Raw genomic sequence first — 26,721 nt, 5'->3', positions numbered from 1 at the left:
TTACAGAACATGCATTCTTTGAAAGTTACACAAAACTTCAAGATAGGCTATTTACTAAGATATAAACATAACTCAATAAAATTACAAAGGATTAAAATCATACAAAGTATGTTTTGACCATAACAGAATTAAAATCAAAACTGAAAAGCAAATTTAATTATAATAACCTCCAAATATATGACAGTTAAGCAACATACTTCCAACTAAATGATGAGTCAAAGAAAGGAGAATTTGAGAAATTAAGAAATAATTTGAATGTTAAGACAAAGATAATTTAATATATGGAATTTAGCTAAAACACTATCGATAGCTTTAAGTGTCTAATTCAGAAAAGAAGGACAAAGTCAAATAACAAAAGTAAACTTCCATTTTAGAAAACTAAGAAAAAGAAAAGTGAACTAAATGCAAAGTAAGCAAAAGGAGGAACATATAAAATTTAAAGCAGAAATCATAAATTATAAGACAGTATAGTACTAGAAATTAATAAAATCAAAATTGATGCTTAAATTTTTGACCAATTTTGCATTCTTATATCTAATAATCTGAACAACTAATTTGAAGGCAACAATATGCAATATAACAACCATTGGTGAATTCCTACCATCTTGTTTATTGAAGTTCTGTATCATTTCTAATTTTTTAAATTATTTTTTTTCTCTTTAATGGTTTGATCAATCTTGCATTCTTACATCTGGCAATCTGAGCAACTTCCTTGAAGATAATAACATGTAGTATAACCACCACTGTTAATTCCTATCATTTTGTTCTGAAACACTATCATTTTTATTATTTTCGTTTTTGTCTATGTTGCTACTTTGTTATTTTTTATTCTCTTGAAAATGAAAATAAGAAAAAACCTTGAAAAATCTTAGTTAAATTGACAAAGAAAAATAAAAGAGAAAAGAAAACAATCAATAGAGGACCTAAAAAAAGCCATGTATAATAGCACATACTTATAATCACAGTACTCCCGAGGCTAAGGCAGGAAGATTGCCATGAGCTCAAGGCCAGCCTGGACTATATAGTGAGACCCTGCCACACGAAATTTTTAAGGAGATAGGGTCTCCTTATTTATAAGGGATTATTACAAACAATAACTATGTCAAAAAGTTAAATAACTTAGATAAAATGGAAACATGCCTAGAACAAATAAATTGTTAAAACTGACCAAGAAGAGATAGAAAATTGAAATAGAAAAATAGTAAATGAAGAATTTGAATCAGTAATTAAATCAAGGAAAATCCCAGCTCCATGTGACTAGATTGGCTGATTAAAACTCATTAGTGACAGAGGAAATAACACCAGTTCTTCACATACTCATTCAGGAAATGGAGGCGACACTCCTCAATTCATTCTATAAGGCAAGCATTATTCTGATACAAAAAAATCCAGAAAAATGTATCACAGGAACAAGAATTAAGCCAGGTACGGTTGCACATGCCTAGAATCCCAGCACTCTGTAGGGTGAGGCAAGAGGATCCACAAGTCTGAGACCAGCCTAGGCTACATAGTGAGTTCAAGCCCAGCCTACATTAGATAGCAAGACCCTGTCTTAAAACACCCACCCTCGAAAAGAAACTGATGACAAACGTTCATCATAAATATGGATAATTAAAATCCTTAAAAAAATTTAGCAAATTAAATCCCCAACATGTGAAGGATAAAACCGTGACCAAGTGGGAATTATCCCCAAAATGCAAGGTTAGTTTAACAAAGAAAATTAGTCTAACACTTCCTATTGCTACAACAAAGGGCAAAACCAGTGATAATGTTAATAGGTGTTGAGAAGAATTTAGCAAAATCTAACACTTATTCAGAATAAACTCATACAATAAACTCTCTGAGGAATAAACCTTCTTAGTCTCATAAAGAACACCCATGAAAAATCAATGGCAAACATGGTACAGAGGGTGAAGACTATGTCCTTAGTATTGAGAAGACAGCAAAGAGTGACTTACTCCAAATACCTCTCTCCAACATTGAACTGGAGGTTCTAGCCAGTATTAGGTAAAATGACTTAATTAAATACAGCAATTGGAAAAGAAACAGCTACCTTGAGTTGTAATCCAGCAATATTATACAAAGAATGTCTGAAGGCCCTACACACACACACACACACACACACACACAAATACTAGAAATAATAAATGAGTTGAACAAGATTTCTGTACATAAAACCAATAATACAAAGTCAGTTGTCTTGCTATATATTAACAAAAAACTGTCTCAAAATTAAATTATTTGTTCTGCATAAAATATATAGAAATAAATTTAACAAAATAAGTGCAAAGTTTATATTAAAAACGTTGCTGAGAAAAATAGAAGACTTAATGATGTTTTTGGTCAATGAAAAATTATATATACCATGATGGTCCCATAAAATTATACTGGAGCTGAAAAGTTCCTATCATTTAGCAATGTCATAGCCATTATAAAGTCTTAGCAGTGCCTCAGTCATGTTTGTGGTAACACTAGTGTAAGAAAACCTTCTGTGCTGTCAGCTGTATGAGAGTACAGAGTGTACAATTGAATTAGCCTGAATTAAAATCCATACTTTCAATTACTTATCATTATTAATACCAGTGCTTGTCTATAGCTAATACCTGTGTCTTCTCCTCTAATATACTTTAGGTCTAAGTTTATTTTCTGAAAATAGCCTGTATTTCTCCCTAACTTATTTATTAACTAGATTTTCACACTCATTATGGCTGCTCTTATCTTCCTCTTGATCTTTTGTTTTGTTCAGTACTTCTGGGAACTTTCCACTTTGCTCAGCTACTTCTAACTATACTTGTTTATCTCTTTTGGGAAATTCTAATTCAATTCTTTCTTTTTTTTTCTAATTTTAGAAATTAAAGGAGGAAAATACTAACAGACCGACAACATTTTCTAATTCAATTCTTTATGCGTTTTAGACTTCCTTGTTTGTTTTAAGTTAGTTATAGTTTTCACTGTCTTCTAGAATTCCTCGATCTCATTTTCTGGTTGGTAAATTCTTTATCTTTCTGTACCTCTCTCATTTTTAATCTTTATAATGTTTCATTTATCACTTTACATTCAAATCTTCTACTTTGCTCTTCCTTTATACATATTTTCTTGTTTCAAATTACAGGTTTCTTATTTGTCTAAGTTATACATTAATTAATTAACTTATTTATTTATTACTGAATTTTAACACAGGGCCTTCTCACCGTGTTACATACCTAGCCATTTTTGCTTTTTGAAACATGTTCTCACTGAGTTGCTTAGTTGCTGGCCCTGAACTTGTGAATCTCCTACTTTAGCCTTCCAGAGCTCTAGGATTGTAGGTGTATGCCACCACGCTCAGCTGCATAATTGGAATTTTATTATTTTACTATCCATTTCAACAATTCTTTTCCAGATGATACATGTTCATTAGTATATTAGATTTCTTTCTCGTTTCACTCACTACATTTTGCTTAGTGTATTGGGTTTCTTTTATGTTCTTTTACACATGAAATCTACAAGCATGTCTACTGTGAAATTCCATAATGACTTTAGCTATTTTTTTTCTGCAAAAGTGAATTAGAGAATGTTCAAGGTCAAGTATGTGGGACAGGAATAAGGATCAGAACAGAAGGTTCTAGAATGCCTACTGCCTCTCCAGCAGGTCAGGATCCACTTGCAAGCACTTGGTATCAGGGAGGTATTTTCTGCAGGTGTGATTCACCCTGGGTTTGATGGGAAGGAAGTGGAGGAGAAAATGTTTGCACCTGGTCTCATCACCTCCCAGCTGGCCTTTCGACTTGCTCTGGCATCTCCCTGTCAACACTTGCGACCTAGTTTGTGGCTTTTGATTGGTGAGAGGAAGCAATCAATCACTCCAAGTCAATTGCATCTGTCCATAAATTTCTCATGTCTCTGAAGTTTCCAGAAATGATTTTTGAAAGAGAACCAACAGTTTTCATGCTTTTTCCTTTAAGCTTCAACCACACTTCTCTCTACCCTTCAGCAGAACTATCCAGTTACTGGCACTAACCCTCAGCAATCATAAAACTTTGTACCTGCAATGTTCCTCCCTCAGATCTCTAATCTCATCTCACCCCAAATGTCCCCTTTGTAGAAGGACATTTTTATTTAAAATATTTATATTTAAAATGATTTCTATTTAAATATTTGTATTTATATATTCATATTTATTTAAAATATAAATATATTTAAATGCTATGTATTCATTCAGTATATATTTATATGCAATATATTTATAATTATGCATTTATATATTTAAATAAAGATAAATATTTTAATATATCTAAATAAAGTTTTAATGTATTTAAATGGAGTTTTCACATTTTATATAAATGTAAATGAATGCCTTCAAATATTATGCATGTCTATATTTATATTTCAATATTTATACATTTATATTTAAAATCACCAAACTTGGAACTATTATATTATGCAATTTAGTTTCTTGTAACACTTATTATAATATAAAATTGTGCATGTTGCCTATATCTTCCTTATGGAAGGTTGGCTCCTCGGAACAATATTCTATTTCTGCTTGGTTTTTGTTTCTTTGCTGCAGCAGACTCGTGGCTATTAGAACACGTAATGTCTCATAAATGTGAAATGAACTTTGTGGAGCAGCTGAGTAAACGAATTAATGAATGACATCTGTGGCCATTGTTTATTTTATTTTCACTTATTCTCAACTTACACTGCTCTACTTGTAACTTCTTCCTAAACACATAACATTGATTGTGGAGTAGTGCCATGGTTTTTTCTTTCTCTTTTAAAATCTTTTTTTTTTTCTTTTTTCATTACCTTCTTAGAGAATCCTTTAATCTGATTTTTTGATATACAAATTCACTATGTATTTGCATATATCCTACTTTTAATTTTTTATATGTATGGCATAGTATCTCATCAAAAGAATATACTCTAGATGTTCGGTATCTACCATTAAAATATCTTACTGTGACCTTGATGGAATAAAAAATGTATTTTGCACTGTGATAGTCTCATGAAGGAAAATACCTCAAATTTCACTCATTTGGCTCTAGATAGAAGTTAAATTCAAATTAACTCTGGATTGTTAGGTAATATGTCACAACAGTGGTTACCAAATGTCATTTCATAAGCATTATACGATACTATAAATCCGGAATGTGGGTAGGGTGTGAATTCTCAATTTTCAGATGAGGAAAGTGAGGTTAGCAGAGGTGAAGTGAGTAGGTGGCAGGTCTGGGAGCTGAACATTTGTTCTCAACTGTCACCTGGTTCAGTTGTCCCTAAGTATAGGTCCTATTTATTATTAAAGCAGAAATTTGGGGATCTCTTAAATGATATTTCATTTTCTTGGGCTGGTTGTCAGTAGAAAACATTTAAAATAAAACAACAAAACAAAAGAAAAAGATGGCTGTGCTTTAACACTTTTCTAATTCCTGTACGCACGTTAACATGTTTAAATATTCTTGTAGTCTAATGGGGTTGGTGAAGTTATATTCATTCTGCAAATGAGGACGCTTAAGCCCAGAAAGGTTAAGTTACTTACTGAGCCATAGGGATATAGCTCAGTGGCATAAGCGCTTGCTAGGCAAGTGCAAGTTCCTGAGTTTGATCCCCAGTACCGGAAAAAAAAAAAAAAGTTACTTGCCCAAATTATGCAGCTCATGAGTCATAGAGTTGGAATTCTGGACCCAAAAATCTGGCTTTTAATTACTATTCTAATCTAAAATAATAAAATCTTTATTGTACTTTATATTTTGCAGAGTTTTTATATCTGTTAACTACTGCGCCTCACTCCTGCTCTCTAGAGAAAGCAAGCAGAATTTGATTCTGATAAACAGTATATTACATTTCAGAGAGGTGACCTGGTGAGCCTCACCCAGCACATAGTTGAAATCACACTGGGAACACTGTCTTCAGAAATCTAATTATGTTTCTATTTCTAATTTCATATTTTATACCTGTGGTTTTATTGATCTAATTTTATTGATCTAATGTGAGTTATATTATTCTGGGTTTAAATGTTAGCCTATTTATGTATACCAGGAATATTTTATCTTATATTTCGATGTTTTTTGATCATGTCTCTTGTAGCTGAATTGCGATGATTTCAAGAAAGGAGAAGAAGATGGAGATTTTACCTGTAATGAAGGTGAAGCTGCTGTTTGTGGCACAGATGGAAAAACATATCGTAACAGATGTGAGCTGTGTGCTGAGAATGCGTGAGTATTCTCCTAAGCAGGCTTTCCCACTAAGGCATGTTCTTTCTAGAGTTGTAGGACAGTTTATCCTACATCCTTTAAGATAATTTGTTTGGCATGAATTTGCCATCCATAAACTATTAGTACCATTTCTTTTAATATTCTTAAGAAAAAGTATATATAATGCCATAAATGTTTTATAACGCATTTTTATGTGCAGTGTATCAAATGTTATCACTGTCATTATGACATAAACAGTAGCTATATATAGTATATATAGTATATACATATAGTCTATATCTAGGCACACTGTATCTAGTCTATATCTTTGTACACTCACACATATATGGCATATATGCACATGATACATATTAAATACACACCTAAACACTTCTATACACATTTAAAAACTTCTATATTATCTTCTGTCATTTATCAATCTATTGATACTTTTCTAAACACAATGATTTCATCATCAAATGATTAAGTACTAGTTAAAAATCTTAGAGGAGGTAGTTGAAACTTTTAATATTAAATTTTTAATAGTAAACTTTTAATATTAGAAGTTCTTCTCATCTGTTCAATCTTTGCCATATAGATAAAGCATCCTGCTGTCCTATATTTTATCTCTGTTTTGCTCTTTCTCCACCCTTGTTGGTAGGTTTTGTTATTGATTATCTTCTACCAACAATATGTGAACCTGCCTTGCAGGTTCTGGCTTGTGACCTCAATCTTTGATTGCCTGCTCTATAGTTTTTATAAATGTAAAAATGAATGTTTGAGAAAGCTAGCCAGCTCATTTCCATTCTTTGAGATTCTGAGAACTTGTCCCTTGTATCTTCATATTACATCTGTGATCCTTCACATGGCTGCATCTTCAGAAAACACTCTAAAGTCAGGCTCTTAACTTTCACTAAGGGTCAATGCATGGAAACAGAAAGCAAAACTAGACATATGAAACACATATACACTTTTATTAGACATATATTTTGTAACACACCAATGAACACATTGTACATTTCTTAGTATGTCTTAAGTAAAGAGTCTCATCTTAAATGTTGGCCCAGATAAAAATTTCTCCCCTATATTTCTTGTATCTTGTTTTTACTGTACAGTGAGAGTAATACCTCCTTTCACTGTGCTTCTTTTTTTAGCTCTGGCTTCTAGGAGACTCCACAGTAATACTGGAATTTAATTATAATAGTTTTCTTCAGCTGAAATGTTTTGAGAATGCATTTTCTCTTATCACTCATAAATATTTTGTGTGTTTTGTACTGCTTTAATTGCATTTTTATTGTTATATAGATGCTAAATTGTAAGTTACCTTTTTAGAAATTAGGAAGCATCTTACACTTATGATTCTATTTTTAGATGTTCTTTATAGTTCTAGCAGACTGAATAAAGTTAATTATTCAGGAACTTAGGTACTTGTTATGAAAAAAATACAGTGCTAGTCAGTGTACCCCAAATGAAGACAGGTATAAGGACATGCCAGACAATACAAATTTGAGTTTGTTGATTTAAAAAACAAGAGCAACAACAAAGTTCTTGGAGAGACATTGAATATGTAGTTTTAAGACTTACTTTTATCCATCTTCTGACATGGATCCCCACTCTGGACACAGGAAGAAAAATATTCTGGGAAATAATATTTACAGCTCTGTTATCAGCCCTCCAACATGATCCATTTCTTTGATTTAAAGTTAGGAACATAAACTCTCTTTGGAAAAAGTAACTAAAGAAAAGGATGCCATCTGGCATTGTTTTTCTGGAGGAAAAAAGAATTACAATACAATGAAGAGAAATAAGTTTTGAATGGTGGAGAGCGATACGATACTAACAGCTGTCTTTACAATCTTTGATTCCAGGAAAACTGGTTCTCAAGTCGACATAGGAAGTGAAGGAGAATGTGGGAGCCCTAACTCCGTGGAGGTGAGGACAAGAGTCGGGGTGAGAATAGCAGGGCCCTGTCTTCACAGAGGAAGCATATGCCCTCCTCTTCCTTCTTAGGTGTGACGCTTGAAAGATATTCTGGGTTTACTTGAAATAGATTATTGAATAATACCAGAAAATAGAGAAAAGCAATTGGTAGTTCCTGAAACAGGATCATTAACTTTGGTGGCTAGAACCTTCAGCAGGGTTTTGACTTTCTTTTTTTTTTTTTTTCCGGTACCAGGAATTGAGCTCACGACCTTGCACTTGCCGGGCAGGTGCTGTGCCGCTAAGCTGAATCCCCAGCCCCTTGACTTTCTATTTAAAAAACAAAAACAAAAACAAAAAAATATATATAAATGAAACTTTATGTGTGGTGAAAGGGACACTAAACTTCCATCCTTCCTCAAAATCGAAACCCCACCGCTGTTACGTGTCAGGAGATCTTGGGCAGTTTACTTAACGAAAACAAGGTTAGGGTAAATAGCTATTTTCACTGCTAAGATTCTGCGAGCCTCATACAGTAGGGAAGGAAGGATGTTGCACATGTCACACTTGACTTTTTCTAGTCAAACAACACTCCTCATTTTCAAAGTTTGATGTATTTGCTTTGTACTGTCAGGGCATCGGAGGTTACCTCCACCAAAGTTTTCCAAAAGAACATACTCTTGTAAACATCTCTGTGTCTACCTCACTGGGGACATTGTAAGCAATTTGAGGGCAAGGACTATGCTTTCCTTTAGTTCTAGCATAATGGTTACTGTGTGCTGAGTGAATGAATGAATGAATGAATGAGGAACAAGTTCCATGCTGAAACATGTGAATGATACAATACTTCCCGATCTGCCTCTACATGACTAGAACTGCTCTGCATGGCTGGCATCATTCAAGATGGCAGGGATACTGACTGCTGTAAAACTTCTGAAAACTGTGTGGTAAACATTGCAATCTTGCCGATGAATGCCAGGCTTCTTTCCTTGTTCTTTAGGATGTATGCAGGGCTTATCGGGCCTATGTGGAAGATGGAAGACTTGGATGCACAAGAGAAAATGATCCAGTTCTCGGTCCTGATGGGAGGACCCATGGCAACAAGTGTGCGATGTGTGCAGAGATCTTGTAAGTATCATCAGCCCCAAGCAGATCTTGGAAGAGGCACTTTGTACCTGGGACCCAGAGTGATAGAGGCCTTTCATGAAGCAGGCTTCTCTTCTGTCTTTATAATGTTAAATAAGCTTTGCTCCCACAATGGCTTCTTTCCCTTTTCTTTATTTCATTTTATGAAGAAGATAAAGTGATTAGGTTCATTATTAAATTTCTGACTATTTCTTATTTGAAACTATTATCCTTTGAAAGCAGTCAGTGTTTTATAGACATAGTATTTTAAGATTTAAGCACTTTCTGTGGAATAATCGAAGTCAGTCATTTGACATCATCACTTCAGCTGGCATAAGTAGAGGCCCTACGCAATAATAATAGTAGTGTCATGTGTCTGAATTCACTCTTAGTGTAAAAGGTGAGTGTCATGAAAAAGAAAATCTATTGGATTAGTCTTTCAGTCCTTGGCACTGGTTTGAGTGCTGGAATCTTCCACATTCTGATTGTTAAACAAGGTGTAGACTCTAGTCCTTGAGGCAGCAAAACATAAAGTGCTATATTTACATGAATGGATCTTTAAAATCAAGACAGACAGAGATTTAACAGATTAATAGACTTTACACCTGCCTTTGAAAGTTACAATTAGAGTTCAGGGCATGTCCCATCAGGTTCAGGAGGAGACTGTGGTTTTTACTGATTTCTAAATAGGAAATCAGTTGGCTTTACACTTTCTTCTCTAGGAGCCATGTGCCTTTGGTGTTCAAGCCTGCCCTATATTCTGTGGATTTCTGTTTCTTTTCATGAATGAGCTAAAAAAAACAGAGAATTTGACCTTTCTAAACTCTGTTTCTTACTCGGCAATGCCTACTGCTGAGATGAGACTACAGATCACCAGCTAGCAGTTGTGAAAGTGTTTCGAAGCTCAGTTCCAATTAAGCTTTTATTAATAATGATGCCTTCACTGAAAGGGTGAACAGCTTTAAAAAGTTAAACATAAGGGTGCGGATAGCAATACCTCAGATGTCCAGTTTGGTTTCACCCTTGTCACAGCATTGTTTTAAGGCTCTTGGTTCTGCCTCTTCCAGTGGATTTCCTGACAATTTTCTGTTTGTCAGTCAAGCGGCACACCCATCCAGTTCTGCAGAACAAAGCTTCTCATTGACTGTCAGTGAGTCAGTTTCACACCCTTCCTTATCTTTGGCAATTTCTCTGGCTCTGGCAGTCAAGACTGGGAAGTGCTTCTCTTCTAAGTGAATTGGTTTCAACAGGCAGAGGGTATCAAAGTGCTTAGCACAGCCCCGGACAGTGCAAATGTGACTGGCCCGTCATCTGACCAACTGTTCACTTTTCTTACTAGCTTAAAAGAAGCTGAAGAAAATGCCAAACGAGAAGGTGAAAGGAGAATTCGACGAAATGTTGAAAAGGTAAATGACTCACCAACAAAATTTAGTTCTTCTGCTCATAAATATTAACACAACTATACTTGAACCTTGGAGTGCAATAATTTCATGCCCTTTATTACCACATGTGCACGTTTAAATACTAAAATTCCTCAAACTGACTATTCCTCCTGGATGTTATCATTTATGTTCTGACCTACATTTCCCACTTGACTCAAAATGTACAATTTCTACCTTTGCTCTTCAGCTCCCCGCTAAAAGAGGATTTAAAACAGCAAGTTTGCACATAATAAATTCTGCTAACTTTCTCCAGCTTTCTAGCTAGCATAATGTAAATCATTTTTTTAAATAAATTTTTAGTGAACATAATATAAATTAAATAAAAGTAACTTTAAAATAATTCCCATGTTTTAAATTTCATTGACACAAGTTGAAGTTATTCACTTTTCCAGTGTAGTTATTACATTCAGTGAAACCTGCAGTTATAAAGATCCTGCTTCTGCTTAAATGAAAATCTCAAATATTGAAAGAGAGGCTTAAAGTTACTCTTCAGATACAGCTTTTCTCTAAGGAATTTGATAATTTAGTTTTTTGATGTCTGGTATAAAAAGTTACTCCTTTTGTTAACTGAATAACCACTCTAGGTAATTCTGCCTGGACCCTTAACCCTACTTTTCATGAGAGGGTTAGCATTACTTTGCTGACTGGCTGACCTTTTGTCGAAAGTCAGAGCACCTGCAATCTAGCCCGCATTCTGTCATGCTCTGGGTGTGTTAGATGAGGAAATCATCTCATCTTTGGGCCTCAATTTTCTTGTCAGCAAAATAATGAGGTTGGATAAGTGACCTCGATTTTCCCTTCCTGTTGGATTATTATTCTATGCTCTGTAGTCCTTTGTACTATAGAAATATACTATGCTTATGGATCACAGGGCTTCTGATATCCTATAGGAATAAACAGGCCCAGCTTTCTGTACTAAAGAGCTGGCTCTCTGCTTCATAATGCTATTTGAAAAGCAAAGTTCCCCATCCTAAACTGGGTGTTCTCAGTTTAAATTTAGAAAACTGAAGTATTCAGAACTGTCTGTGGTTTCCTCAGCACTTAGGAAGGATTTAAAGCAATTCTTTCATGGTGCTTGGTAAATCTGAGTCTAAAACTCTAGGTCTTGCTGTGGTATTTAGAACCTGTTCCTCCATAAACACAGAGCGTTATTCTCTCTGCTTTCCGTCAGGCCTGACCATCCTCGCCTCTATGCTGGGATCATTAGGCCTAGTTGTGCTGAACAGGACTACTTTATGGTGATGGCTCAATACGCACTCCATAATTAGCCTGTCAGTGGGTTGCTCACAAAAGTGTTTCTGCAGAATCTCCAAGGATGAATCACAACTTATAAACTGACATTATCATTGTTCTTCCTATGGGAATCATTGAGCATTCATGGTGTTTTCATTCTAACATGATCCGATGGCTGTCTTCTACCTCTGCCTTCCTAGGATTTTACAACCAGGAAGTTTGGAGCACTCCCATCCCTTCTCCAAAAATGACTATACCCTGATTTGGACTCAATTAGGGTTTCTGTTGAAGGCATCCTAATGATAATTGAACTATTAAGAAACAGCAGGGGGCTGAGGATTTAGCTCAGCAGCACAGCGCCTGCCTGGCAAGAGCAAGGTCATGAGTTCAATTCCAGGTACTAGAAAAAAACCAAAGGGAAAAAAAAAAAAAAAGAAAGAAACAGCAGAAAATATTTGATCTTCAAAAGGCCCTAAAAAGTATCTGTTCCAAAACCCTCACCATGTGAGTGTTAAGGCCTAGGTGCCAAAGACAATGAGACTTCGTGACAGTCTCTCAGTGATTTATAGGCCACAGTCTTAGCTGCTCATGTTTCACAAGTGACCTGCTGCCATCCTCTAATACTCTGCTTGCTTGTGAAAATGCAAAGATCAGGGCCACAAGTTGAAAAGAAGGTAATACAACAAAAATTTTAGAATTCATATTATAATAAAATATGCTATTATGATAAGTTTATGGACACAGAGGTTCTTAGGACTACAATAACTTGGGATATGTCTTTTGTTCCGTTTGGCCTTCACCAAATACTAGAATTTTCGAAACACAGAGAGAAATCTAAGATCCCTTACCAAAACATCCGAAAACCTGGGAACCAAACTTTATTTTTTTTAAGTCATAACCATTTTAAGTTTCAAAGTATATCAGTCTGGGTGGTTTGCCTCTGTGAGGCCTGAGTGAAGGAGTTAATTTCATGCTCTTGGAAATTTTCACCTCTGATTTCAGAAATGAACATAGGTAGGGGCTGGGGATTTAGCTCAGCGGCAAAAGCGCCTGGCTGGCCAGCGCAAGGTCGTGAGTTCGGTTCCCGGTACCGGAGAAAAACCAAAAACAAACAAACGAAATGAACATAGGTAGAGGATTGGGGTATGCACAGCATTGTCAGATACCATTGTGCTCTTTTTCCGCGTAAACGAAGTTAGACTGCTCTTTATTTCTCCACTTTAAATAACATCTAAGGGTCTAATTGTATTTCATAATTCTATCTCCTGTCAACCATCTATTTGTTATGCTATTACTATTGTTCACCGTGGCTGCTGCCTCTTGTTGGGTCTGTGTTAGAACCTCACAAAAGCTTTGTATTTCCTCTGCTGATTGGGAAATTAATAAATGCTACCCAGTTTTAAGAGCTACTGCTTAACCTATTTCTTTCCAAGATTCTTTTACCTTTAAAAAAAATTAGGCACTTGTAACAGGTACAAGTGCCTAATAATTTGATAAAATAATTATTCTTTCATTATGTGCCTTTTTGTGTTTATCAGTGCTTTCAGATCTGTCAGTCTGTGATTATGAATCTATTTTTTATTTGTTTGTTTGTTTTTTTCCCGGTACCAGGAATTGAACTCACGACCTTGCACTTGCGAGGCAGGCACTGTGCCGCTAAGCTAAATACCCAGCCCCTTGTGATTATGAATCTACTTGATAAAGTTTCTTAATTAAAGAGCAAAACAATAATAAATACAACGACTTGTCTTTTTTAAAGGCTTTGTGCAAGGAATATGAGAGACAAGTGAGGAATGGAAGACTATTTTGTACACGAGAGAGTGATCCAATCCAAGGCCCTGATGGCAAGATGCATGGCAACAAATGCTCCCTGTGTGCTGAAATATTGTGAGTGTATAATTTTTTTTGTGGTTTTCTTTTTTTTTGTTTTTCTTCTGGTACCAGGAATCGAACTCACGACCTCGCGCTTGGCAGGTAGGCACTATGCCACTGAGCTAAATCCCCAGCCCTTATTGTGAGTGTACATGTGATTTCTTTAGGGTTACTGAGAAGGGGAGAGGAAGCTGATTCAAATGATGAGGAGAATAATACTCAATGGAATTTTTGTCACTGAGACTCATTTGAGCAGTTTTATGTTCTCTACAATGCATAGTACTACCCAGAAGATAGACATTAATGATATATATCTATTTCTGAGTTCAGAGGATTTCATTTTCCATTTAGGAGGATGGCTTACAATATTTCCTCACATTTCTCCCTATGACTATTGTGAACCACTTTATACACTAATCATTGCACAGAATGAAGGTAAAAGCAGATAAGAAGACTTTGTTTTTCTTGATTATCTCACTTCACAGATTTCATGGAAGATTCTCAGAAAATTCATGTTACACATTAATGACATAACACATCTTTTCAGCTGGAACATGTCACCTTGAGTAAAGGGTAAATCCCACAACATACAAAGTGTGGCATGTAAATGTCCCAGATTGGCTTCATTCCACCTTCTTTCAGATTACTTGAGTTCCATAACCTCTGTCCTACGTGCTATTCCACTTCCAGTGCCTCTCTGTCTTGGACAGCTGATATCCCTTTCTCTTGTGGATTGCATCTAAAAAAGTATCTTTCACATAAAAAAATCTTAAAATCAGATATAAAGTAGTCAGATAAAAAACAGTGACAGAGATAGATTTCATTTCATGTATGTCCTCTTTCAAAAAGAAAAACATTTAAACTGGAAAGATTCAAAAGAAGGAAAGATGAAAAAGAATATCAACACAGTGGAAAGAAACTAAGTCAGTTTGAAAGTGTTTGTGTTAGAACTCAGGAAAATGTGACTGCCTTTCCATGTACCTAATGACTATTTCATTTGCAACATGAAGATTTGAAGCATTTCTATTCACTTTTTGTGTTGCTTTCTCTAGCATGCGACATTTCTTAGAAGAAAAAAGTAAAGCTAATCAACATTTGAGAAAACCTAAAGAAAAAATAGTAAAAAGAGAAACTGAAATTGAGGTGAGCATTAGTGTGATGAATCCGGTTGTGACTTTTGCATGTGAGGTGTGTGTGATGGGCATACAATTCTCGTGTGGATTTTTGAGACTGGTTAAGATTTTTCCCAGTATTAAAAGATTTTCTGAAAACTAACTTATAGCTGTCATCAGTTATTATTTTATGCTATGGCATTATAAGTTTTAGCTTTATGTGGAGGAAAACAAATCAGATTAGTAAAATAAGTACACATTTCTAAATGCAGATGATATAGCAAAACATTATCCTGATTCAAAGTGCACTTCCATCATGTGAGCAGTGGTGCTGTTCATTTCAAAAGCAGTGTTAGTGTAAAATTTCAATCTGTTTCTTTTAAAAGCATACTGCATGGTACTTTCTAAACTTCCTTGAATTCATAGTCTGACTATTTTCCTATTACCTCCGGGAGCTCAGACACCTCCTCCTGGGGTTCTCCTTTGCACTCTTTCTTGTCTGCATATTTTTAGTTTACGTGGTCCTCAGTCTGCAAGATCCATTAATCCCCATGTGGTTTCATAGAATGGGAGATGTTTGCTTGCATCAATGGTATTAGGAAATTCCAGTGCTCCAGGGTCTCTTAAAGTATGCCTGAACTGCTTCAGCACATGTATAGGTGTCATAAGGCTTGCTTCTTATAGTAACCTAACATTGTATGACCTGTAGAGGGAGTTTTACAAAGTGGCCCACTCTGTTAGGCTTCCTTCTTCCTCTGTGTAACTCTATGTTATTGCTAGGCCTCATTTTCAACGTCTTTCTTTCTCTTAGTCTTAGGTTACCAAGTCCTTTTAATTTTAGTACTCAAGTGTTCTTCAACTATTCTTTTATCTTTCATTTCCAGTTCTTCCCTATGCCCACCGTCCTCTCTCTCCCTTCCTCCTACCCTCCCTGTCTTGTTCCCTCTAACTTTCCCTTCCTGTCTCCCTCCCTTCCTTCCTACCTTACTTCCTTTGTCCCTTTCTTCCTTCCTTCCTTCCTTCTTTCCTTCCTTCCTTCCTCCTTTCCTCCCTTCCTTCTTTTCTTCCTTCTTCTTGTTACAATCTAATTACACCTTTATTCACTCAAATCTTCCACAAATCTCACGAAAAGTGTTTTGACACCAATGATTTGATTCTGTCATTCTTTGTTATAAATATTTATATTGTTCCCACTGACTATAAATAAAATGCAAATTCCTTTCAAGGGTTAGTGGTTTGGTTTTGATCAGTTTTGAAGGTCTCTTCTTTGACCACTTCCTAAACATTTTTCTCTTTACCCAACTAATTTTTTTGCAGCTATGCTCATGAAAATATTAGATTGTCTTAAAAAATATGCTACTTAATACTTGTATGACTCCACATAGCATAATTCCTCTGTAGATCTTTTTTGCCACATTGTGATCTTGAATACATCTTGAAAATAGAACTTAATTATAAGTTTTTCTTGGAAATTCCATAAATCAGCATTCCTTTGTACTAGTACACACTTAATTCAGACCTGATTTACACTCCTTAGTTTTATCTATTGCAATTACTTATTCTTTCCATTTGTCTAATAAAGACCTAAATCACATTCATGTTTCTATCTATGTAATATATTCGCTGAATAATAATAGACCAAAATTACAAAAAGAGAAGTATTGCAAAGTTTTAGATGGTTCTAAATCCTGAAAGTTTTATCTTTTATCCTTAATTCCTCTTTTTCAATTTCCTTGGTAAACAACATTCCAAATTTACATATTAACAATGGAGATCAGTGTCTAAACTGTCTAATTTTTATTACCCAGAAAGTCTGCAGTGAATATGAAGAGCGTGCAAAGAAAGGAATACTTTTCTGTACCAAAGAAAATAACCCTACTCGTGGTCCAGATGGGAAAATACATGGCAACGTGTGTTCCATGTGTCACGCCTTCTTGTGAGTACAAAGCTCCAGGATATCAAAGAAGGAAGAGGCTCCACATGTGTCCTAATAGAACCAACCTATTTCATAGATGAGGAAGCTGGCTCAAAATAGCAAAAGGAGTTGAAGGAGTTATGTGGAGAATGTTAGTGCTGGAAGTGTTTAAGGTTATTTGTTTCGAAATTCCTTGTTTCTGAAACTCCATGTCTTAAGACTAGAACCTCCTGACAAACACGAACTTTGGAAATATTAGTTGCTTCTGCACTGGTGAAGCTTTGTACAAATCTGCTTTAGTGGTTTATAGGCTTCCCATCTTCCACTAGAAGGACTAGGGACCAAAATTCGCAGCTGACTCATTGAAATGTGTCAAATTACTAGCAAAATAACTATAAACTTCTGTGAAATTATGGTATGTTATATTTTGTGATGTTTCTTGGTAAGCTAGAGTCACATTTTCTTTCACCCTTTAGAATAGTTCTCTCTTTATTTGGTAGAGCTCAAATTATTAAACTATATTTAGCTTTTTATTTCAATTGATAGCCATGTATGGTTGAAATACCACAGTTAGCTATACTTACCATGCAATTCCATTGTACAAAACAAATTTAGACATACCTCGGTTTATCAGTGTGTGGAAACTATTGGGCTTTTACCTATCTGATTCGTCTTTTCTTTTTTGGGTAAAGCAGACATGAATAAGCAATACATTTATGTTTAAGTGAAATCTAAGGTATACCTGATATGGCAAACAGATCACAGATAGAATGAAAGAAGAAGATCTTTGTTACAAGCATTAGTATCCTGAGAGCTGAGCCATGCCTTTCTACCTCTCACGCACTCTGAGAAACACCAGAATGAGTCAACTAACTTTGTTAAGGCTGGTTTTAGCCTTCAGGTTTTGTATCACTCTGACTCTAGTTTTGACATCTTGTTTGTAAGACTGATGACTTTTCTCTTGAGGCAAGAAATGTCCTTTACAGAAAGCACATTTTCCAAACCTATTATTGACATCAAAGCTGTCTCATTGCTTTTTCTTGATATGTAGTAACATAGAGGTAAAGATGCTCCTGCCTCGGGAGGGTAGCTCGATTACCAGTACAGGCATGTGGAAAATCAGGGTCTGTTTCTGATCGAGCCTATTCCTTTTATTTTTCAAACAGTCAAGAAAAATTTGACAAAAAGAAAAAGGTTGAAGCCCTTGTAAGAAGCAAAAGAACACCTGCAAGAAAATTATCATTTGAAGTGAGTGAGTCTCACAAATCCTGCTTGGCACAGTAACTGAACATAACTCAGAGAGCTTAACAGGACCTCCGAACCCTTAGATCTTAGACAGCAATGAGATGAATGCTACAGGATAGAGATCTGTTCCTGCTGGATCAGCAACTGGCCCTATACAATGAAAAGAACTTATTAGATCTGAAAAACTGAGTTCTACTTCTAGCTTCATGACTTACACATCTGTTCCCTTTAGCTACCTACTTTTGAGATAAACTCTGGGTGCATATTGTGTACAAATTAATTCCTAAAATTTCATATTTGATTTGAGCTAAAAATACTTGGATTCCACAAAAAATGTGTTCCTCTGAGATACGACAATATTTGTTTCTAAACCTGAGATGAGTTTTCATTACTTGTTGTTTGATGATGAAATTACCCTCATTTTCTTCCTGGATTCTATCCTTCCTCTAGAACTAGACAAACATCACTTCTGACACAGTCTGAGCGAGATTTCAAAGTGTAAATCAGATCCTGATACAGGTCTACTGAAAACTCACAGATCACTCATCAGCTATAAGACACATTACAATCTCTCTATATGTATTCTAATTTACCCCCCTAACTTCACTTAGAAATTTATGTTATGTTCTGCTACATGTTTTGGAATGTTTCTCTCAGCTTATTTTCACAATCTAATGCACATGTTCCCAAGTCCATTTTTCACCCCAAAAGTCCTATTTACTGTTGATAGATTAAATTATTCTGAACATCATTTCTGGTTTCCATAATCAGATATTGTGGTCCTGTCTTTTGAGTTGTCAGATTTTCTGTATTTATATATTTGCACCTATTTTATTCTGTTTTGATTATAGAAAGGTTTATTTATATACTTGTTCTGTTATATTATAAAATCCTATTATGTCTTGTTGTCCCCATTTCTTTGCCAATGATGTTGTTCTTGCTGTTAAATTGAATTTTAATTTTAAGAGAGCCCAGTTAAAATCCTGGGCTCAAACAGACAATGTATCATTGTAGATGTTTGACTATTCTGTTCTGATTAAGAATAGAATCAATATCCAATTTCCTTTCTGTGTCTTGGTAGCACTATTGCCATGGATACCGAAGACTACTGAAGAATGGATTACTTGCTTGCTTCAGAGCGGGTGAACCCTTCAAGGGCCCAGATGGAATTGAATATTCCAGCTACTGCATGATGTGTCAAGCATACTTGTGAGTAGAGCTGTGGCTGTTGACATGAGGGAAGGTTTTGTTCTTTGTGTCTCATTTCTGTGATAAATTATGAGATGGCCACTTCACAGGGAATGAAGAAATGGAAAAGGTGCAAATGCCATATCTTTTCAGCTAAAGATGTAGGTATACTAGGGCAAGGGGAGTGTCAGGATCTTGAAATATCCAGGTAGTTTTTGTGAGTGTGGAAGTAGGACAATTTCTAGGTTGTTTCCATGGATGAAAAGGGTAGTGTAATGCCAGTGGTTAAAACTCTAGAAGACAGTTTTCAGCTCAGTGTCAGTACCTTCTTAGAGTGTGATGATTTCAAAGAGAGAATGATTCCTTCTTTAAAGTGAAGAATGATACCAGTACAGAAATTAGTGGCAGGTTAAAGTAAAGGGCACACAGTCATCAAGGATGCCAAAAAGCACTGGAAGATTTGAAAACCACTTCTGGACTAGGGTTTAAATTCTTAGTCTACATGCACTAGTTCTGTTCTGTTGGACAAATCGTTCATTCTATCAGCTAGATTTCTTATTGGTAAATTTGTGTTATAATAGTTTCTTTGCCATGTAGTCATGAGGATTTCATATGAGGAACACAGGGTGGGGTAAACTATAATTTAATAAATGTTAACTGTAGTAAAAAAATCATACTTGTGATCATTTCCAATCTGGAAATTCTATGATTCTTTCTACAACCTTTTTCAACCACTCTCTTTCAGTGAAGCAGAACTTGAAAAAAAGAAAAAGAGGGAAGGACAATCGAGACCTAAAAGACAGTCTGAGAAAACAGTTTCTTTTGAGGTGAGAGAATCTTCTCCAGTTAGAGGAAAATGGGCCTGGGGATCCACCGACGATATGCAGGAAACATGTGCATTTCCCCAAACTCTGTGAAGCATTTGGACAGTTTGTGTTTCTGTGTGCGTTCACTTGTATCCTTAAAAATATCAATGCCTTCACAGTTAGGAACTATTCTAAAATAGACTGACTGCTTCTCTCCCCTTTAAGGAAACAAAATCTACATTTCAGCCATTTTTTCAGTCCAATTCAACTTGTGTTCCACACCTGCAACTTCCCTCTTTGATTAATTAGGAGTTGTGTGGTGAATACCGCAAATCCAGGAGGAATGGACAACTGTTCTGCACCAGAGAGAATGACCCCATCCAGGGCCCAGATGGAAAGATCCATGGCAACACCTGCTCCATGTGTGATGCTTTCTTGTGAGTACAGTGGGGACCCCAGGCCTCCGAGGGCGGGGAGTGTGGGATCTATTCTGGGAAGTTGTTTGGGTTTTTTCCTTTTAAATAATGGGGGTAGTGCACTTTCCTCTTCAATGGACCAAAAAGCAATCAACAAAAGCAAACAGAGATCTTTCAGAGTAACAGTGGTGATATAAAGAGAAGCAGAATGAGCAAGACAAACCCACAAAAATAGTGCATGATCTCATTTATATACGGTGCTGCAAACAATGTACCTCAGGGGCTAGTTGTGATAGTGTGATGGTGGCAACAGAGGCGGGGGCAGGGGTAGCGGCGGGCACTGCAATGGGCAGATTTTGATAGAAGGACATAGTTTCACTTAAGGGAGATACGTTTTTGAGATCAATTTTGCAGTATTGAAAATATGGTTAATAATAGATATTTTGAAGTTGCTAAAATAATAGACTTGAAACATCCTCATCATAAAAAAAAAATGATATCTTGAGAGAGGTGAATATGTGAATTTGTCTGATTTAATAATTCCACATATATTAATGCATCACATCATACTCTATAAAGATATACATTTATTAATGAAAAGATTTCCTTTTAAAAGGGATGTGCACAATAAATTCTTCTTCGGAATTTCAGAAGTAACCCAGAATCCTTCACCCCAGGAAAAGATTATTTTATGACAGTCACACTAGTTGGTTTTTAATGTTATATAAAAATTGTAGCTAAAATAAGAAAACTGTTGAGCTCACTGTATAAAATGTCATTGTATTATATGGAAAATTTTATGATTTTTTTTAGTTGACTGTTTTTCTTCCAATTCTTTTTGACCTCAAGGAATAGAATTGAAATGACTAACAGGCATAAGGAGACAGATTTGGCTCGGTGTGAAGAATAACTCTGATAGATGAGAAGAATGGTGATTCTGATGAATATCCATTTTTTTTTTTGTTTTAAAGAGAGTAGTAAAAGAAAACAACAGCAACATACCAACATCACAAACATAAACAAAACAAAGCAACCACACTAAAAGTGATACAGGGTTTCAAAATCAAATGATAGGGCTGGGGATTTAGCTCAGCGGCAAAGTGCCTGCCTGGCAAGCGCAAGGTCATGAGTTCGGTTCCCAGTACCGGAGAAAAACCAAGAAAAAAAACCAAAAACAAACAAACAAAAAAAAAACCAAATGATAGGTATTAACAGTGGTTTTTATATTACATATTGCTATCTTCAACTACATTGCTCAGATTACCAGATGTAAGAATGGAAGATTATTCAAACCATTAAAGAGAATAAAAATAATTACTAGATAAAACATTAGTGATAATACAGAGTTTCACTAGACAAGATGGTAGGAATTCACCAGTGGTTGTACCATTGTATATTGTTGTCTTCAAATCAGCTGCTCAGATTACCAGATACAAGCATGCAAAATTTTGGTCAGAATATAAAAAATATTTAAGCAGTAACTGTTCCTTTCAATATACCGTCAGACATCAGCAGTGCAGTTCTCCCAGCTATTCTTCTATATACATATCTGTCATCTATCTATCTATCTATCTATCTATCTATCTAATCATCTATTTTGCCTTCAGGACCTGAAGTATGACTTTAGTATAGATGAAATGATATGGCCCCTAAAAGACTCCTATGATTTTCTTGAACTTCTTAGTGTTTGATCAAATGGGTATCTCAGTGTATTCTTTTTTTACTTTTATTTTTTTCTCAATGTATTCTTTATGTGCTCAAAATCTCTGAACAGATTTAGTTATTCACTCTTCACTGATAGCAATATAATCTAGGAAACTTCTCCCACATAGTTTGAGCCATGGAACCCTAACATGATCTATTATATAGAAAATTAAAACAATGACCATGTAATTGTCATAACTGACATTTATTAAATGCATGTAGTTGACTAGTAGTTGCTAAGAGATTGGATACTTAATATTGTTTCATCTTCACAATCATATGAAGTAGGTTTGGAACTGTGACAAGTTACACATGAGAACACAGTGGCTCTAAAAGCCAAGGATGATACCACCGTCAGCACAGGATACATGCCACCTGGAGAAAAGAATGATTATATATTTCTCACTGTAGAATGTAATCACGTTATGATCTCTCATGAAGGCTGATACCTTTTCTCATGGCAAAAAAGTAATTCTTCCCCCTAGTGGTCAGCTCTGTGGCCTCAGACAATTTCCCACTATGGCAATAAAATATTTCTTAACCATTCTGGTCAATTTAGGCTGCAGCTTAGATAGTAAAGTTTAGATCCATTTTCATTCTAGTCAGTTTAGGCTACAACTTAGGTGGTAAAATTTAGGTTTGTTTTCATATAAAAAAGTATGAAAACACACAGATTAAATTTATATTCATATATTTGATTCATAAGTATAAAAATTCCTTACCAAAAAGTAAAGTTTTATTACCTCATATATTATGGATATTGAAAGACTATTGAGTTTCTCAAAAAAGTTTATCCTCTGTAGTTATTTTTTGCACTTTGCATATGAAAATTCTATCAACTTTTTAAACATTCCAATTTCATTCATAATATAAAATCTTGTATTTATTAGAACACATTAAAACACTTCCAAAACAGTATGTAATTTGAGGTCTGAATGATTTGTGTCATGCATCCAGTTATGCTACAGACCGAGGCAGATGAACTCAACTTTCAACTCTGTTACTTATCCAAAAACATAAGAGCCATTGCTGTCCCCTCATTTCCAGGGTAGGCCTAGCTCTGGAAGTCTCTTATGTCACATACACTATTCACTTTGTCATGTACCAGGTACTGTTCTAGCTGTTTTAGATGTATCAGTTCACTGAATTCTTCTAACATTCTTATGAGAACATTATTCTTGTTTCCTCTCCTGTCACCCCCTACATGCACACACACTTTCAATGAAGAGGGAGACACAGAGATTAGGGCCCTTTTTATTTCCTTTACATAATCTGGATCCAGAGTGTGATCTCTTCACCACCGTGCTATATGCCCCCCAGAAACCAAATGTTACTGCTCTATAAAAGGTGATAGCTAAGGCAAAAGAATCAGAGAATCAGAAAATATTATTGCAATACCTATACTAGGAAGTGCAACAGGCTTACTCATGAATTAAGGGACTTTTACTGGCACACCACTTTACTGAGGTGAACTGAACACTCTAGTTTATTATCTAACAAAATGACACACTGCTATGGTGGACCTTTGGGGTTGCTTGAGAATGGCAAAAGCAGTGAATGGTCAATTGATGAATATAAGGGACCACTAAAGGATCCATTTGTTATTTTCTCTCTTTTTTCCTTTCTTTCCTTATAGCAAAGAAGAAGACAAAGCAAGAGCAAAGGCTAAAAGAGACGCTGCAAAGGTAATTTTCTCAGAAATGATGATGATGAGTCCCATCACTTTTGTCTTATTAGTATAAATGTTTCTTCTTTAAGTTTCATGCCTACAATGAACAATGACAACAAAACAAACTTTTAACCTTAGTGCATGCCTGTAATCCCAACTACTGGGGAGGCTGAGGTAGGAGGATCACATGACCTTAGAAGTTCAAGACTAGGTTGGGCAACATATCATGGCTCAATCTTAAAGAGACAGAGACAGAGACAGAGAGGGAGAGAGAGAGGGAGTGAAGGAGGAAGAGGGAGGGAGGGAGAGAGACACAGGGAGGAAGAGATAGAAGAGGAAAGGGGTCTTATTAGATGTTTTGAGAATACCAATTTTACTTCATGATAGCTTTTGTAGCCTGCAATATCCAACACAACAGAAACACAGGTTTTCTACTGGTCTTTTATCAAGTTTGTCAGCTTACTTCAGTATCTTGGAAGAATGACAATGATAAGTCCTTGCTAATCTGCTATAATACCAGGACAATTTTGAATTCATAATGTGAGCTTTGCTCTTGCTGATTTGATTCATTTATTATCTTTTTTCTTTTTTACTTTTCTGTATTACTTATTATGTACTACATATTACCCAAAAGGAAAAGATGCAAGAAAATTAGAAAACTTCTCTGAAAAAAAAAATTATTTTCCAGGAAAACTGCAATGAGTTTCGCAACTTCGTGAGAAATGGAACGCTCCCATGCACCAGAGATAATGATCCTGTTCTTGGCCCGGATGGGAAAATGCATGTGAACAAGTGTGCCATGTGTGCACGTGTGTTGTGAGTATCTGCCTCCCTTGTCCAGAGTGTGCTTCCTTATTGTGAATTCTCTTGGCATCTCAGATCCTTCATCCATGTGCAGAGTGTACACTTTAGGGTTTATGCTAGGAAGCCTTAAATACAGGTGAGCAAGACGTTAAGTAATATTAGATCATGGAATGGCATTGCTATTCTCCATTCACTCATCCGTCTTCCAATTATGTCACAGGGAAAGATTCAACTTGGTGCTAGATTTCTTTAACACTTGATTGTCTTCTTTTATAGCAAACAGAGTAGAAACTCCATGATCTGGATTTCATGCTCTCTCTTCCACCTCTGATATTTTACAGTTCTGTGAAGATATTTATGTATGGGTTAAAAGAAACATAGTTTGATTAATAAAATAACCCAAACAAGAAGCAGAATACAAAGGACTGTGTTTGTGTCTTCAGGACATTATTCTGTACAGGTGAAATGCATACTTTGATCAGTGGCTTGGTATAGAGTGAAACACTAAGAAGCACTCTCTTATACTATATGTTTACTAAAATATCTTCCTGGTAAGGCAGGTGAGGGCTTTCTAGGTCGTGCTTTTGCAGAATGGTGTGGGTCCACCAGGGGTAAGGGCTCCACTGCACAGAAATCAAGTATTACCATGTCTAGTTCTCTCACTTTTTAGCTTCCTAATCCCCTGCTGAGATTCACTTTAAACTCTGAAAACAGTATTTGCATTGTAACTGCAGACTTTGTGGAGATGTGCAGGGGACATACGGATGTGGGAGATGGAAAGGTGGGGAGGGGAAGGAGAAGTGAAAATGATGAACACACAGTGTGAATATGCACCAATTCCACAAGATGACTGTAGTTATTATGTATTACAAATATATACTAATAGGAAAGAAGAGAAAAAATAAAAGCAATTAAAACACAAAGTTATTAATTATCTCAAATTTCACAGGCTTTGGCCCAACACTAAGTACATGCACATGGCTCCTTAAAAGGAGAGACTGGCAGAGAATCACAATAGAATAAATAATGACCTGACATTCAAGATATTAGAGTTTTGTCTTATTTATTTAATTTTCTGGCACTGTAGTAATAACTAAATATGGTAAATGTTAAGAATTTTTCACAGTTGATATGCTATCCATCCTCAGAAAAAAGCAAAAAACCAGGACATTGGGCTGATGGTTGTCCTAAAAAAAATTAGATGTTGATTCTTACTAGACTTGAAACACTATTGTAATTCAAAACTTGAATTCCAATTTGGGCCTTAGGGCCACTAAAAATTACATTTACACTTTTTTATAGTGAAGCATGGTTTGTTTTCATCATTGATATAGTAGCTATCAGGATAGAAAAGTTTCACAACTAAAAAATATTCAAGACAATTGTGGATTCTTATAGCTCATTGATTGAAATCACTGATCTATACAAAATAAGAAGTCCTGAGGGCCCCACACTGATAAAAAATGAAGGCTTGCTTTATTATTGTTAGTTTTTAGAGGGAGAATATAGACTGCTGAGTTTTCTGCATATTTGCCAAAGCATTTTAATAGCCCTGCCTGGGAAACTTTGTCCTAAAGACCTTGGGCTTTTAGTATGAAAGGTTATCTTTCTTCTTGAAAAATAGTACCGAAGGCATTGGAGAATTTTACCCAACTTTTATCTTCTTCTGTTCCAGCCAACTTGAAGAAGAGGAGAAGAAAAATAATAAAGAGAACGAGAAAGCTGAAGCTGACAAAGTTAAAAGAGAAGCAGTAGAGGTAGTGGTCTTACATCACCACAGCTGTGTACATATTGATGGTCATTCTTAGGCAATTCTCCCATACCGCCTCCTAATCCCAGCATTTATGACCTTGAAAACTGAGAAAATATACTTGGATCATCCTTGTGCAGAAGAGTGCTCCTTCCTCATTGAATTTGTTCAGGTTTCTGTCATGACAATATTCCAGCAGGCTGTGTCTCACTTCTCCATTGCCACTTTCATTTTCTTTCTAATTTGAATGATCTATTTCTGTTGCTGTGTGCACACCTGCATTTGCTCCCTAATATGTGTTTTAAGTCATAAACAAAAGACTATTTAAAAATATAATAGATCACATC

The 26,721-nt window shown here is 35.6% G+C and overlaps 1 protein-coding gene across 3 annotated transcripts in view; it reads left to right on the top strand.

Annotated features, from left to right (window-relative positions):
- Spink5 (serine peptidase inhibitor, Kazal type 5) overlaps positions 1-26,721 on the top strand; it is a 68,017-nt gene that overhangs the window by 15,772 nt on the left and 25,524 nt on the right. For all 3 annotated transcript variants that reach the window (XM_013512363.1, XM_013512362.1, XM_013512364.1), the window contains exons 5-18: positions 6,067-6,194; positions 8,042-8,105; positions 9,094-9,221; positions 10,558-10,624; positions 13,653-13,780; positions 14,818-14,908; positions 16,686-16,813; positions 17,959-18,040; positions 19,119-19,246; positions 19,971-20,052; positions 20,341-20,468; positions 23,788-23,836; positions 24,509-24,636; positions 26,300-26,381. In XM_013512363.1, coding sequence (XP_013367817.1) covers positions 6,067-6,194; positions 8,042-8,105; positions 9,094-9,221; positions 10,558-10,624; positions 13,653-13,780; positions 14,818-14,908; positions 16,686-16,813; positions 17,959-18,040; positions 19,119-19,246; positions 19,971-20,052; positions 20,341-20,468; positions 23,788-23,836; positions 24,509-24,636; positions 26,300-26,381 — 1,413 coding nt within the window. The remainder of the gene's footprint in view (positions 1-6,066; positions 6,195-8,041; positions 8,106-9,093; positions 9,222-10,557; positions 10,625-13,652; positions 13,781-14,817; positions 14,909-16,685; positions 16,814-17,958; positions 18,041-19,118; positions 19,247-19,970; positions 20,053-20,340; positions 20,469-23,787; positions 23,837-24,508; positions 24,637-26,299; positions 26,382-26,721) is intronic.

Source organism: Chinchilla lanigera, unplaced genomic scaffold (genome assembly GCF_000276665.1).
Source record: "Chinchilla lanigera isolate Chin_1 unplaced genomic scaffold, ChiLan1.0 scaffold00014, whole genome shotgun sequence".
Classification (NCBI taxonomy): domain Eukaryota; kingdom Metazoa; phylum Chordata; class Mammalia; order Rodentia; family Chinchillidae; genus Chinchilla; species Chinchilla lanigera.
Note: the sequence above shows the minus strand (reverse complement) of the source record. Positions and strands in the feature narration are given on the sequence as shown.